The sequence below is a fragment of the Ochotona curzoniae genome, unplaced genomic scaffold, assembly GCF_017591425.1.
Source record: "Ochotona curzoniae isolate NIBS_2020 unplaced genomic scaffold, NIBS_Ocur_1.0 contig_3622, whole genome shotgun sequence".
In the NCBI taxonomy this organism is placed as follows: domain Eukaryota; kingdom Metazoa; phylum Chordata; class Mammalia; order Lagomorpha; family Ochotonidae; genus Ochotona; species Ochotona curzoniae.
In genome coordinates this window covers 12,887,729-12,902,750 of record NW_024465926.1, presented here as the reverse complement: position 1 = coordinate 12,902,750, position 15,022 = coordinate 12,887,729, and the positions used below count along the sequence as shown (strand labels likewise).

At 46.8% G+C, this 15,022-nt stretch overlaps 1 protein-coding gene across 3 annotated transcripts in view; it reads left to right on the top strand.

Moving 5' to 3' along the window:
- The window catches only part of TANGO6 (transport and golgi organization 6 homolog), a 171,609-nt gene that overhangs the window by 86,818 nt on the left and 69,769 nt on the right, over positions 1 to 15,022 (top strand). For all 3 annotated transcript variants that reach the window (XM_040982471.1, XM_040982472.1, XM_040982470.1), the window contains exon 15: positions 12,016 to 12,156. In XM_040982471.1, coding sequence (XP_040838405.1) covers positions 12,016 to 12,156 — 141 coding nt within the window. The remainder of the gene's footprint in view (positions 1 to 12,015; positions 12,157 to 15,022) is intronic.

Here is a 15,022-nt window from a genome sequence, read left to right as displayed (position 1 = left end):
CTGTTTCTCCTCCTTTCTGTATATCTGTCTTTCCAATAAAAATAAATAAATCTTTTTTAAAAACCTGATTCTGTTGAGCTAAAGTCTGTGTAGTCACTTCTGACTCTGTGGAGGTGTGACCTAGTGGCTGCTGCTGTTCCTGAGTGCTGCCTCTGTCGATGTCAGGCCCTCCTGCTTACCCTGCAGAAAAGCCAGCTCCCAGAGCCCCCCTGCTCCCTGGAGCCCCCTGTTCCCTGGAGCTCCCCTGCTCCCTGGAGCCCCCCTGCTCCCTGGAGCCCCCCCCTCCCTGGAGACCCCTGCTCCCGGAGCCCCCCTGCTCCCTGGAGCCCCCCTGCTCCCAGAGACCCCTGCTCCCTGGAGACCCCTGCTCCCGGAGCCCCCCTGCTCCCTGGAGACCCCTGCTCCCTGGAGACCCCTGTCCCCTGGAGCCCCCCCTGCTCCCTGGAGCCCCCCTGCTCCCAGAGCCCCCTGCTCCCTGGAGACCCCTGCTCCCGGAGCCCCCCTGCTCCCGGAGTCACCCTGCTCCCTGGAGCCCCCTTCTTCCCTGGACCCCCCCCCCCGCTCCCTGGAGCCCTCCTGCTCCCGGAGCCCCCCCTCCCCGCTCCCTGGAGCCCCCTGCTCCCTGGAGCTCCCCTGCTCCTGGAGCCCCCGCACGTGATTTCATTGACTCACTTCTTTATACTGCTCTGAGGCGTTGAAATCTTTGACTGAGCTGTATTATTTATACCATCATCATCATCTGTAAAAGAGGTGAGGGGCAAGTTCTTGCAGTAGTGGAAGTGATGTTTTTGAAGATTGCTCTCCCCTATCTGTTTGCTGGAGCCTTCTGTAACTGATTGTCTAGCACAGGACAGGAACCTGATGGGGAAAGTCAGTTGATGCTCAGTGTGAACCTCAGAGCGTCCCTAACAAGGTTTGGAAACCCCTGAGATTCTAGACCGTGTGCATGTTTCAGGAGAGAAGGCGCTGTTTGAGGGAGTCACAGACCCTCAGCTCCGTGTCTGTCACTGCAGTTGTAAGTCCTGTTAAGGTTGCTCATTTTCATTGCGATCACTCTTCTAAGCCAGCCCTAGCCTGGAGCGTGTATCACAAAGACTTGCCTAATCATCTCATCATGACATCTGTTAGACTTAATGAAGGAGAGAAGGACAGTTTAGGAAGAATCTCAGTGTTGCCTTCCTCACTGGCAGGTGCCTCCGGCACAGGGCCTGTCTTCTAGACCACCAGGTGTTGCTGTGGACCCTGAAGAAACAGGGAAGATGAGCCCCATCTCGCCCGCGCTCTGGGCCAGGTGACAACTCCCTTAGGGAGATTGGGCTTTCCCTAAACCAGCGAGAAGCTGACGCATCAGCCAGCTTTGCTGATTCTGCGGCTTCTCCGGCTTTGCACGGACTTGAGGGGAACAGTCAGGAGAATTCTTTGGAAAAGAAATGAACCCAAAGTTCAGGTGGGACTTCTGCTCCTAGGACTGCCCACCTCGATGGTTTTAGGTGATGGAAACAGTTTTGTTTTCTCACGCAGCTTTTGTTGCAAGAGAATTCTGCATTATTTTCTTGGGTGTCAAAAGCCTTTCTGCTTTTTAAATTAGTAAATGTTTCTTTTGATGACATAAAGAGATACTGGTGTGCTTTTCCTTCCTTTGAAAGCCACACAGTGAAAATTAAGTGAGTGACATCTTGGTTTTTTATTTCTCACTGGAGATGAGAGGAAATTTAAATTTCTCTGAATGGTAGAGCAGTGATTACTTTCAAAGCAGTGCTAATTGCTGTTTCCCCTCCCTCCTTCCTCTCTTTCCTTAGTTTGTCTTCTTGTCCTTCTCTTTCCTGCCTTCCTCTGCCTTCCCTCTCACCTCCTCTCCTTCCTTCTTTCCCCGAGTTTTCTGTATGGCTTTTCTGTCGTTGCTAACGTTGGCAGCATTTCAAGTTAGGATCCTTTGTGAATTTCATTAATGTTGCCACTTCCTCTCTTTCCTGCATGCTGTAGACACCAGCTAGCAGCACAGCCATGCCTGGGAAGCCCACTAGACCCCATGGGGGGGCGTGTCGTTCAGGTGGGGGGAGGAGTACAGGGGACCTGCTCTCATGCTACGTCGGAAAGTACACTTCATGGAGTGACACTGATACTGTGTCCTTCAAAATGTTAGGTCACAAAGGATTTTTCGCAAAGGATTTGAGAAAGTGCAACATCTAGGTGCGGCTGCCAGGTGAACCTGGTGTGGCAGAGTGATGGCACCGGTTGGCAGTTCTGGTCGACCACACAGCGGCTCTGCAATCTTGGCCGTGTTTCCCATCTTTCTGTTCCCCAGCCTCTTCCTCCATAAAACCAGGAACAATAATGCCTTCCTCAAAGACTTCTTAGGGGCATTAAATGGATGAATGCAGGCCAAGTGTTTAGGCCAGTGCCTGGGTATTGAGAACGCTGTGTTATTTACTAAGGACTATTCACAGTACATGTGATTTCCAGTAAGCACAGCTGTCAGTAGATGTAGATTACTTGGTTGTATGTGCTTTTACTCTTCAAATTAAGAATTAGAAAGCAATCCTAGGAGTGGGCATTTGAGGTAGCATCTAAGGTGAAATTTGGGATCAGATCACAATGTCTGGGTTCAGGTCCTGGCTCCGCTTCTGATCCCAACTTCCTGTTAACGTGACTCCCAAGAAGGAGCAGGTGATGTCTTAAGGACTTGGGTCCCTGCTGCCCATGCGGCGTCCAAGGTTGAATCCTAGACTCCATCCTGGCTTTGGTCTTGCCTAGCTGCAGCTGTTGCAAGCCTTGAAGTGAATCTCTCTCTGCCTCTCCCTCCCCTCTTCATTTACCTTTCAAAATAAGTAAAATCAACGATTTTTTTGTTTGTTTTTATAATTAGGAGAAAACAATGTAGGCACATGCATAGGCATTGCCCTGGTGCGTGAAGATGTTATTTGGATCCCGCTCTAAAGGGACAGGTGCCAGGTGTGGGCCATCGTCAGTGCACCCCCACCCCCTCCCCGGCCTCACCTTCTCAGGCCCGAGGATCACACATGTCTCCTGGGCCTGGGTGCGTGTGTTGAGGCCTGTCCACAGTTGACACAAGTTTGAGGCTTTGGAGAAACTCGGTCCCAATTGGTATGTGTGATGTTATCATTTACTCTAATTACAGACAGCCAGCTATTCAGTTGAGGTCCTCAAACTTCCTCAATTTAATAAGCAACTTCCCCAGTTTGTGCAGCTTCCTGGATTCCGGGAGCTGCCTTTATTGTTAGGTTCCATCGTAATGAGGGGTCTGCACAGCAGGGGCCTGGCCAGGGGTAATATTTTCTTCCCTTCAGAGTTCTGCCTTTCTGCCTTGGTGACTCAGAGCTGTAAGAGGACAGTACCACACAGGTAATTCTTTTTGTGAAGTTGGGAAGAAAATGTCATTGTGCTTGACCACTTCACTTAACCATCCCTCATTGATGCTTCTTTAAAAAATAAGTTAAAGAAAAAAGTAAGCTATCTATTTGAGAGACAAAAAGGGAAAGACACAGAAATCATGCATCTGGTGGTTCTCTCCCCTAGTGGCTGGACTAAACAGGACTGGGCAGGCCAAAGCCAGGACCTAGGACTTCCATCCAGGTCTGCATGGGTGTCAGGAGCCTACAAATGTCAGCTGTCACTTGGTGCTTCCCAGGTATAGCAGGGAGCTAGGTCAGAAATGGAACAAACAGGATTTGAACTGGTACTATGATATGGGATGCTGATGATGGGCAAACCTGCTGGTACCACCACACCAGTCTCTTAGTAGTTTTTTTTTTTTTATTTTGAAAAAAAAAAGATTTATTTATTTTTATGGGAAAGGCAGATTTACAAAGAGAAGGAGAGATAGAAAGATCCTCTATCCACTGTTTCACTCCCCAAGTGGTCACAATGGACAGAGCTGAGCTGATCCAAAGCTAGGAGCCCGGAGCTTCTTCGAGATCTCCAACTTGAGTGCAGGATCCCAAGGCTTTGGGCCATCCTTCACTGCTTTTCCAGGCCAGAAGCAGGGAGTGGATGGAAAGCGGAACAGCTGTGACATGAACTGGCACCCATATGGGATCCTGGAGCATGCAAGGCGAGGACTTTAGCTACTAGGCTACTGCATCAGGCCCAAGATTTATTTATTTTTATTGGAAAGGCAGATCAGATTTACAGAAAGGAGAGACATTGAGTAAGATCTTCCATCTGCTGGTTCACTCCCAAATGGCTGCAATGGCCGGTGTTGAGCCCATCTGAAGCCAGGATCCAGGAGCTGCTTCTGGGTCTCCCACCCAGGTGCAGGGCCCCAAGATTTTGGGCCGTCTTCCATTGCTTTTTCAAGCAATAGGCAGGGAACTGGATGAGAAGTGGTGCAGCCAGGACACAAACTGGAACCCAAATGGGATCCAGGTACTTGCAAGGTGAGGATTTAACCATTATGTCAAACTCAGTACTTTTTTTCCTCCTTTAAATGAACTTACTTTTGTTAATTACTTTGAACATGATTTTCAAAAGTCAAAATGTGGTACATGCCATATGAGGACCAGTTCAAGTCCCAGCTGCTTCACTTCCAGGCTGGCTCCCTGCTAAGGCATCTGGGAAAGCAGCAGAAGATGGCCCAGGTGCTTGAGCCCCTAAGTCCACATTGTGGAGACCTGGATAAAGTTTCAGGCTCCTGATTTCAGTTTGGCCAGCTCCTGCCTTTTGGTCATTTAGGGGTGAACCAGCGGATGGAAGATTGCTCTTTCCCTTTCTCTCTGGAGCTCTGCCTTTCACATAATAAATAAATCTTAAGGAAAAAAATCATTTGTTTATTTTGAAAGGCCGAGTTCAGAGTTTCAGACAGTGAGAGATATCTTCTATCGATTGGTTCATTTTCAAGATGGCCACAACAGCCAGGGCTGAACTAGACCAAAGCCAAAAGCCAGGAGCTTTTTCTGAGTCTTTCATGCAAATACAGGGGTTCAAGTATTTCGGCCATCTTCTGCTCTCTACACACATTAACAGAGAGCTAGATTGGAAGTGGAGGAGCCAGGACTAGAACCAGTGCCCATATGGGATGCCAGCACTGCAGGCGGTGGCTTTACCTGCCAGAATGCCAGCCCTAATAACTTAATCCTTTAAAATAAGTAAATAAAAGGTTTATCCCTTGCCTTGTTTCTTATACCCTGTTCAGTCCCCAAAAGTTGCTGTTTTTATCCCCAACCCTTTTAAACGTTGTTCCTTTTCATATTTGTCCTCCTGTTTCTAAATCAAATGTTGACTGATCTCTCTTGATTTGAAAAGTTTTGGGCATTGAGGATGGCATTTGACACACTAGTTAAAACACAACTTGGGGCACCCACAGCTCATGCTGGAGTGCCTTGGGTTGAGTCGCACCTCTGCCTCTAGTGCAGCTTCCTGCTAATGCGCATGCTACGAGCAGCAGGGGCTGGCTAAAATGCCTGGGCCTTTGTCATCCACAAGAGTTCTTGGCTCCTGGCTTGTGCCTGCCCCAGCCTCAGCTTAAATGGGCATTTGGGGAGTGAACCAGTGGGCGGGAGATCTCTCTTTCTCTCAAGAAAGGTAATTTTATTTATTTGTACTTGAAACACAGTATACTTATATGGCTCAAACTAAACAGATTCAGGAGCAGGTCTTCTCTTTTCTGTCTCCTCCCCTCAAATAACCGAAACGGTTAGTTTCTAATATATCCTTCCAGAAATCTTGGAGAGTTGCGTGTTTTCCCCTTTGTACGTAAATATCCAGTTTGTGTACACAGTGATTTGCACCTTGCTTTTCTCTTGATAATGGAGCTTACAGTTTGTTCTGTAACAGTTCTTTGGATGCTTTATATTCCATTGTATGAACGGACACAGTTTAATCCTTCATTAATGAACACTTACGTTGTTTCCAGTCTTTTCTATTATAAATAACACTGCAGTGATAATTTTATGCATAAATGATTTTCTGTTTCTGTGAGTATCTTTATTAGGATAAATCTCTAAAGTAGAATTGCTGGCTTTCCACAGCGTTCAGATTTTTTAATGTAACAAATTCTCTTATAAATGCAAGACAGAGTCTATGAAATATGAAATGCTTGATATTTTTTCCCATTTAAATCACAAATAATAAGTCATTTTCTTTCTCTTTTCTACTCTCACGCTGCAGGCGTAATCAAAACAGATTGGATACAAAAGGAAGCTGATAATTTGCTCTTGGCAAGAGTTTCTCTTTACATTTAAGATATACTATATTATTTTCTTCCCTTTTGTGCTATTCTAAAAGCCTAAAAAGGGTAGACAGGAAATCTTGCAGTTTTTGAAACAACTTTTTGAAATATAATTTGTATGTGTAATTCATCTGTTCAGAGAATAGCAATTCAGTGGTTTTTGGTGTACCCAGAATGTATAGCCATCACAACAGTTGATTCTAGAATGGTTTTATCACCCCAGAAATCCCCTGTCCATTAGCCATCAGTCCTGACTTGCCCCAGCTCCTACAGTGCTAGGTAACTACCACATCTAAGCTTTGTCCCTACAGGTTTGTCTGTTCTGGATATTGCATGTAAATGGGGTCTTAGAGTATGTGGAATTTGGTGTTGCTTAGAGTTTTGTTGGCAGCAGTTTCTGAGATGTGGCTTTCCAGGTTGGTGTAGATATTTTGGGAAGTTGTTTTCTGCCCAGGAGAAACAAGGCAGATTAATTGTGAAGCATAGAAGACTTAGCAGGTTCCTGGGATAGAGCCAGTCAGCTGCGAATGTCTGCAGGCGTGTACAATTAAGTGGTCTTGGCTATAATGCAAGAGCACCATGTGAAGCAAGGCTACACGTAACTTCCTGTTACTGCACAACGTACCCACAGTCACCAAGCCACGTGCTAGGGGACCATCTTGAAATTGACACTGTTCAGCCCGAGCGTTTGGCTTTGTAATACAATTACAAAGAGTACAGTTATTTTTACCAACTTGATTGTATTGTTACAGACAGTGCTTTCAATAATATTTTTTTCGGTTGAGTTACACAGGTCAGAACGTTTTTGGGGACATTTGCACCTTCCCCTCAGTGTGTTTTATCTACCCCACCACGTCCTGTGACTCCCATCATTTTCCTGCAGTCAGAGCAGAAACGGGCGCCTCTCACCCCATCATTTGGTTCTTACTGCCAAAGGAATTGATGTGTCATGCTTCCTTGAGACCAGTGCCAACCCAGAAGTTATTCCACTTTGAAATGACAAAAGAATAATCAAGTGTGAGGGGCTAAGGGTCCTGGGAAGGTTATGACCAAGTGTCCTTTTTCTGCCAATGTTCAGAGGACTTTCCAAATTGCAGTCACATCAAAACAAAAGCCCATCCCTCGCTTATCCCTTTCACTGTAATGCAGTATTAGCCATCATCATGGGCAACTTTCTGGACTGCTTGGTGAGTAATGCGGGAACTACCCTCCTGCAGGGGTTTATCAGCTGCATCCCAGAAGGTAAACCTGGAACAGCAGCCCAGGGAAATGGCCACACTCTGGAGCAGGCCAGCAGGATACTTGGGACTATGGGAAGTCAAAAAACTGTACTTGGCTGCCGGCAACATTTTTGAAGACAATTGGAAGAACTTAAAGCTCCCTGGAGGAGTTAAAAGTTTGACATCCTAGGGAAAGTAGAAAATAGAATTGTTTAATCCGAGGTGTGTTCAATTTCCTTTGGTGGGGTGAGGGTGGTGGGGAATCAAGCCCGTGTGAGCATAATAGGGTAGCGTTCCTGGCTGGTGGGTGGAATGCAGCTGGATCCAGGGCCTCAGAGCTTGACTCCCTCTCTTGGCTTGACTCTTCTCTCTGTTGGCATCATTTCTGGGTGGGCCTTCACCTCATGGCCATGGGCTACGCCAGGGAAAAGCTTGTCTTTCTCAGTAGTTCCAATGAGGGTTGCAGGATCAAGACTCACGGCCTGTTCTTGGACCTGTAGTGGGGAGGACATGGCATGTCCTTGTTAGGCAGCCTGGGGTTGAGTTCATGCCCTCAAGGAAAGAAGGTGGGTAGGTAGCCATGGCAGGAAACCAACAAACTGAGGGTGTTGATGCTGGGATGTTGTTTCCAGAAGAAAGAGTAGATAATGTGCACAGCCTGGGGTCTACCCACTACAGAGAAGACCACTGAGGTCATTTGACCAGGGAAATCTGTTCACAGAAGCAAACAAGGCCAGTGACGGATGGGGGAATAATCAACAATGACAGGGACTTTATAGATGAGTCTCAGGAAAGCTAGATATGGATTTATAAAGCAAATCCCATTTTACTTATTTGTATAATAAAAAAAATCTCTACTATGAGGGTTCTTCAAAAAATTCTGTGGGAAAATAGAATCGAAATGTAAGTTCATTTTGGTGAAAAAGTATTTGAAATCTATACATAGTTTTTCATAAAAGGCATTGTTCACAAACTCTGAAGATTCCCTCATAGACAGATTTCACTTTCTTGGTAGCCAAATGAACTTATAATATTGCTTACAGTGAACTTTTTAAAGATAGCCTGTTCAATTCCTAAAAGGAAGTGAACCCATCAGATTTCTGAGTTGGAAGCTTGTGAAGAAAACAGTGGTTGTTACAGCTGCTGATCTGTACTCTATACCAGGCCGTGTAATCCACCTGCAGCTCCCACCTCCCGAGTCACTGCTCTTTGCAGCTTTTTCAGAACTTGCATGCTGTTTCCTTTCTTTCTCCTTGTACACATTTCATTTACCTTTCTCTGAAGCCACAGGCAATTTTCCTAGTTTGGAATGTTCTTTAGCTCCAGCTTGGCCCTGCAGGGTCTTCTGCATCATTTGATACAATCAAATGGACCACACTGACAGTCAACATTTTTCAACACGGAACTCTTGTAATTCAAGTTCTGACACAGCCTGGAGATCTCTGAAGAGCAGAGCTTCTGCCTGTATAAACTTGGAGGCACATCCAGGGAGGCGTGGTTTAAGACCACATGCAGAGACATCCCGGGCTCTTTGGAAGCAAAGAGTAGGTGGGTATGGGGAGGGCACAAAGGAGAATGAGCGGACAGGTGCAGCTGTCAGCAGGTGCACTGCCTTGACCGCTCACCACATGCTGTGCCTAAGGTGCCCAGTGAAGAGGCTCTGCATGTGATTTATGTGAGAATGAAACCACCACCTGTAACATAAAAAATGGAGTGTTGGCTTTGCCTGCAGGATTTTCAATGTAAGCAGAATAATAAATTCAGATGGAAAATCATTGTAAATTTCCAAAGCATTTATAATACTTCTTTGCCATCCTCTCTCTCTCTCTCTCTCTTTTTAATTCCTGGACTTTATATCAAGACCGTATTATTGGACTTTTTTATTCATTGACTTGTTCAACAAATAGTTCTTTTTGTTTGATTTATTTGAAAGAAAGAGTGACAAAGAGGGAGACAGAAATCTTTCATCAGCTGATTTACTCCTCAAATGCCTACTACATCCACAGCTTGGCCAGACTGAAGCCAGGAGCCAGAAAATCCCTCCTGATCTCTAACATGGGTGCCAGGAGTCCTGGCCCTTGGACCATCATTTGCTTTCTGCCAAGAGCATTGACAAGCAAGAGAATCTAAAGTAGGGCAGCTGGGGCTCAACCCAGCACTCCACTGTAGGATGCTGGCATCACCCTTTGTTCCACGACACATGCCCCATAGCAGACGGTTTTTAAGCACCTGCAATGTGCTGGCAGTCCTCTAGACACTGATACAGCAGGGAGTAATGCAATATCCTGCCTTTGTGGAGTTCTAAGGAAGAGAGCAGCCAATACAGAAAGAGCTAGAGCACGTGTCAGGTGGTGTTCTGTGCTAGGATGGCAGATGAAGCACAGTGAGAGGGACTGACTGGTCGGGGAGGGGAACTGCCAGTTTTTAGGTGATATAGGTGAAGGGAGAGCAGAGACAGGATGGAGGCTGGGGAGCCTGGAGGCTCCTGGAGCTGGGGCTGCCAAGAAAGAGGCCCAAATCAGGCTGAGAGGCTGTGCCATGAGCACCTTGGCTGCTTAAAGAATAGCAAGGTGGCCAGAATTGCTCAACGATAGTGAGTGAGTGTGTGTATGAAAGAAAGAAAGATAGAGGCAGAGAAGGAGCAAAGGCAGGGGCGGTGGGTAGATGGAAGCTGTTCCTGTTGAGGCAAGAAGGGCAATGGCTGAGGGTTGGCAGAGGAATTAAAAGGCTGCAACTTGCCTTTTAAACCATGTCATTCCTGCTGCTGCAGCATGGGGAAAGGAGAGAAGCAGTGAGACCAGACGAGGATTACTGAGACATCAGCCTGAGATAAGAGACTGGTCTGGAGGGTTAGGTTGGAGGTGGTAAGAAGTGTTCTCTTTGCTTCCTGTTTTGCTTTCTCCTCACTGTCCCTTCCTAGATGTAAGCCTTTTCTTCCCCGAGGAAGAGGGTTTGTTTGTACAGTTTGGAAACCAAATCTCAGACGACAGTAGGTACTGTAGGTTGTACATTCAAGAGGCCCTGGCCTTCCTCTTCAGTGGAGGAGGGGAACAGGGAGTCCTCAGGAGAGAGACAGGGATGGGATCCTTCCTACGTGTGCTGACGCGGCGTCTGTCATCAGCCTGAGCCCAGCACTGGCAGTGCCCAGCATGCTTGTGCAGATTGCCCTCGTTAGTGTAAGGGATTTCTTTGGAAGTCTCCTCAAATACATGGATTTCAAAGGTTTTGTTTTTTGGTGGGTTTTGTTTTTGTTTTTGTTTTTTTGCAACGAATAAAGATGTTTACCATTCATTTATTTATTCATTCATTTTTAAAGATTTACTTATTTCTATTCAAAAGGCAGATTTACAGAGAATGAGATAGAGAAAGATCTTCCGTGCACTGGTTTACTCCTCAAGGGGTGCAATGACCAGATTTGAGCTGATCCAAAGCCAGGAGCCAGAGCTGCTTCTGGGTCTTCCACATTGGTACAGGGTCCCACCTTTGGGACCCTTCCTCTGCTTTTCCAGGCCAAAGGCAGGGAGCTGGATAGGAAGTAGAACAGCCGGCACATGATAAGGCACCCATATGTGTGGGATCCTATCACATGTAAGGCTAGGATTTAGCCACTAGGCTGTCATGCCAGGCCCTCATTCATTCGAGAAGAAGATAGAGAGCTCCCATTGACTAGCTTGCTCCTCAGATGCTGTCAAGAAGAGCAGTAATGACTCCAGGAGTGGGGAACTCAGTCTGGGCCCACATTAACTCAGTTTCCTGGGCCATTACCTACCTTCTGGGCTGCACATAACAGGAAGCTGAAATTGGAAGTAGACTCAAACCCAGACACTCCTACATGGGGTATAGGCATCTTAAACTGTGGGGTTATGGGCTCACTCCAGATGAACACCTTTTAATTCCACTTTTCACAAGTGTTTAGAAGTCCTCTTATTTTGCAGAGAGATGATGCTGGTACGGACTACAGCCAAGGCAGGAAGCCCTGCTGGCCTCAGACAGCTGCATTGACCCGAGACCTTGGAGTGCAGACTCAGGAGAGTGCCTAGGGGTGTCCCCCTGGTCCCTGTTGTGCAGTGGGTGCCTGCCATACTGGGTGGCATCCAGCCCTGGCATCATCACACGTCCAGGGTTCCCAGACATGGGATGTCAGTGCTGGGAGGGACCTTGACGAGCACACTGAGATGGGACTGAATGAACCCAGAGTCTAAGCTCCCACACCATCTTCTCTCTTTTGCTCTGTCTCTCCAGATGAAAAGCAACCCTTGCCAGTGAAACTGAAGAGACAGTTTTAAATGTCGTCAGGGCCAGGTATTTGGCACAGCAGTTAAAGTGCCACTTAAAACACCTGTATTCCTTACCAAAGTGTCTGGGTTTGAATTCTGGCCCTGCTCCCAATTCCAGGTGATGGCCCATATGCTTGTGTCCCAGACTGAGTCCTGAAGCTGACCTGCCAATCCCAATTGTTGCAAACATTTGTGGATGAAAGGAAGTTACTTCTTCATCTCTCTGCCTTTCAAATAAATAATTGTTTCTGTTCATCTTGTCACAGGATTTCTAGCTTTATTCACCTTTTAATACTAAACAGTATATCCTTTTTTCGCCCCCTAATCCTAGGTGTTGCCCTCCTCTCAGATGTGTATCCTGAGAAGATCTTGGTTGACCTGTTGGCTCAGTATGACAACAGCCAAGGCAAGCACACACCAGAGACCAGGATGAAAGTTGGGGAGGTGCTGATGCGAATTGTTAGGGCGCTAGGTGAGTGCTCTCATTGCGTCTGTCTGGGGCAGGGTGTGGGGACAGAGTGACCTGGAGGCCCACCTCTGTGACCCGAGAAGCCTGGAACATCAGCACGATGAGGGCTACTTAGGGCTGAGGTGGGCCAGGCCTTTTCTAAGAACTCAACCCATATCCCAGTGCTCATTGTGAGATGGGCCAGCTGGGTCCATTTTCCCAGCAGCAGCTGTTGTATCCTTCCCTGAATCGAGGGTGGACCCCAGGTTCCAGTGCAGCTGGGGAGGAGAAGCTGCTGGTGAGCAGCAGCATGCATGAGAACAGGCTGTCACATCAGGAGGGGAGAGTGCTGGCTGCTGTTGGGCGGGTACCACATACCAGGCTGTCGGATGCACAGATGGTCTCACCTCATTTTCCCAACAAATACTATAAAGATAACAGATCTTTACAGATGTGTGTTCACAAAGATAGATCCATTTTATAGATGAGGGAGCCACAGCTCACTTACCTTCAGCAAATTGTTCCAGACTCATTTACTTTGTTGTTTTTAAAGATTTATTTAGTTTTATTGCAAAGTCAGATATACAGAGAGGAGGAGAGACAGAGAGGAAGATCTTCCATTTGATAATTCACTCCCCAAATGACCGCAACGGCTGGTGCTGCACCAATCCAAAGCCAGGAGCCAAGACCTCTCTCCAGGTCTGCCACACGGGGGCAGGATCCCAAGTCTTTGGGCCATCCTCGACTGCTTTCCCAGGCCACAAGCGGGGAGCTGGATGGGAAGTGGAGCTGCCGGGTTTAGAACTGGCACCCGTATGGGATCCCGGAGCGTTTAAGGCGAGGACTTTAACCGCAAGGCCACGTCGCCTGGCCCCCAGTAAATCTACTTTTGATGTTATTGTATTGAGTCACAGGACACAGACTTCAGTGCAGATTCACTTCTTTAATCTGTGTTCCATAGGCATATCCATTGACTGCAGCATGGCGTGATTGCTGTAAGCCTTCAGTGAGGGGAGGGCCAGTAACACTACAGAATCCATTCACACCATGGCTGGCTGCCATCTTGAATTTGCAGAACCGGCTTCTGGTTGGTGTCTGGAATCTTATCATTGGTGTCCAGATTTTTATCATTGGTGTCCTGTGTGATACTGTGTTGTGCAGCTGTCAGTGGTTAGGTTTGGCTTAGTAAGGAAGCCACACTGCACTCACTTTTCTCCTTCTTTACGTTTGCCCATTCTTGTCAGATAGCCATGTGGTGGTGTCTGTCCTCGGCTTGTTAGTAATGCCATCATCCACCCACGGGCATGTTACCCATGATAGAAGGATGAATGACATTACTGAAGTCTGGCTGATGTGTCTGTGACCCACTAAAGGAAGATTCTGGGGAGCAGAATGGCCATTTGACTTCTTCCTCCACCAGCATTTCAGAGGCTTTCTAGTGATTCCACGCAGCCACGCACTGTTTTCTCCAGAACGAGCCTGAATTTTGTAATTTGTAGGTGACTGTTCTGACTGAAGTAAGACCTAAATGTCTAACCATTATCTCTGAGCAGTGAAAGAGAAATGCAATGGGAGTGAAATTTAAAAGAGAAATGGTTTTTCCCCTTGTAGAAAGAAGGACTTTGTTTACTTGCCTTAGTCTTGGATCGGGGGGTGAATTGGCTTGGTTAAAGGCACCAGGACAAGTTGTGGTCGTGTGGAGTGCTGAAGCATCATGGGATCAGGCACAGTATCTGACTTCCATCTGTGCGCATTTGGGGATGCCAGAGCCAGTGTGAGGTGAACTGCAGGCATACGACACCAGCGTGACGTGGGCTTTTCCTGTAACATGTGGTTAGTCTTCTGGCCTTTCAGAGCACACTCAGCAATTTTCATCTTTCTGTAGCCCATGCTTCCAACACTAGGCTGCAGGCACAGCCTGAGCGCAGAGTGCTACTTCCTGATTCATGGAGCAGGGGAACCATCTCTCATCTGAAATGCTCTGAACTACACACTTTTTGGGCATTGACGTGATGCCACAGGTGGGGAAAGCAGTACATTAAAGCTTGTCTCACAATCAGAATCATGAAAAAAATACTGTGTGAAATTGTCTTTGGGCCTTGCATGCAAGGTGTAGATGAAACAAATGGATTTCATGTTTAGACTTGGATCCCTTCCCCAGATGATCTCATTGTGTGTGTACACAAATATTCCAAAATAAAGAATAAACATATAAAATCCCAAACACTTCAGGTTCTCAGTGTTTTAGATAAAGGATAATTAACCTGTGCCAACGTGTCTAGGTACATAGATGAGATGGCTTGTTTCAATCTTGCAAGTGAAATTAGTGCCCATTTTTAGAACATAGACAGGATTCTCAGCTGTCTAGTGTAAGTAGAAGTCCTTGTGAGCAACCGCTTTTTATTAAGCACTGATTTTTTTTTTTGTCTTTTACATATTTTTTATTTGAAAGGCAGAGTTACAGAAAGGAATGACAGGGAGAGAGAGGTCTTCCGTCTGCTGGATTACTCCCCAAATGGTTACAGTGGTTGGGGCTGGTACAGACCACAGCCAGGAGGCTAGAACTCCATCTTAGTCTCAGATGAGTGAGGAGGCCCAAGGACTTGCACAAACTTCTGCTACTTTCCCAGGCACTTTATCAAGGAGCTGGGTTAGAAGCGAAGCAACCACAGCTCAAATGCGTGTTCATATGGGATGCCTGTGTTACAGGCAGTAACAACCCATTGTGTCACAACATTGGCTCCATCCTAATGGTTGTAAATAGTCATTGGCAATCTTTATCTAGATTAGATATTTCATAGGGATTATACTTTTTATGGGAGGGGAAACAGAGGATTATAAACTTGCTACCTGCAGCTCCTTAACAAGGGATGTGGAGTTTGAACCGCAG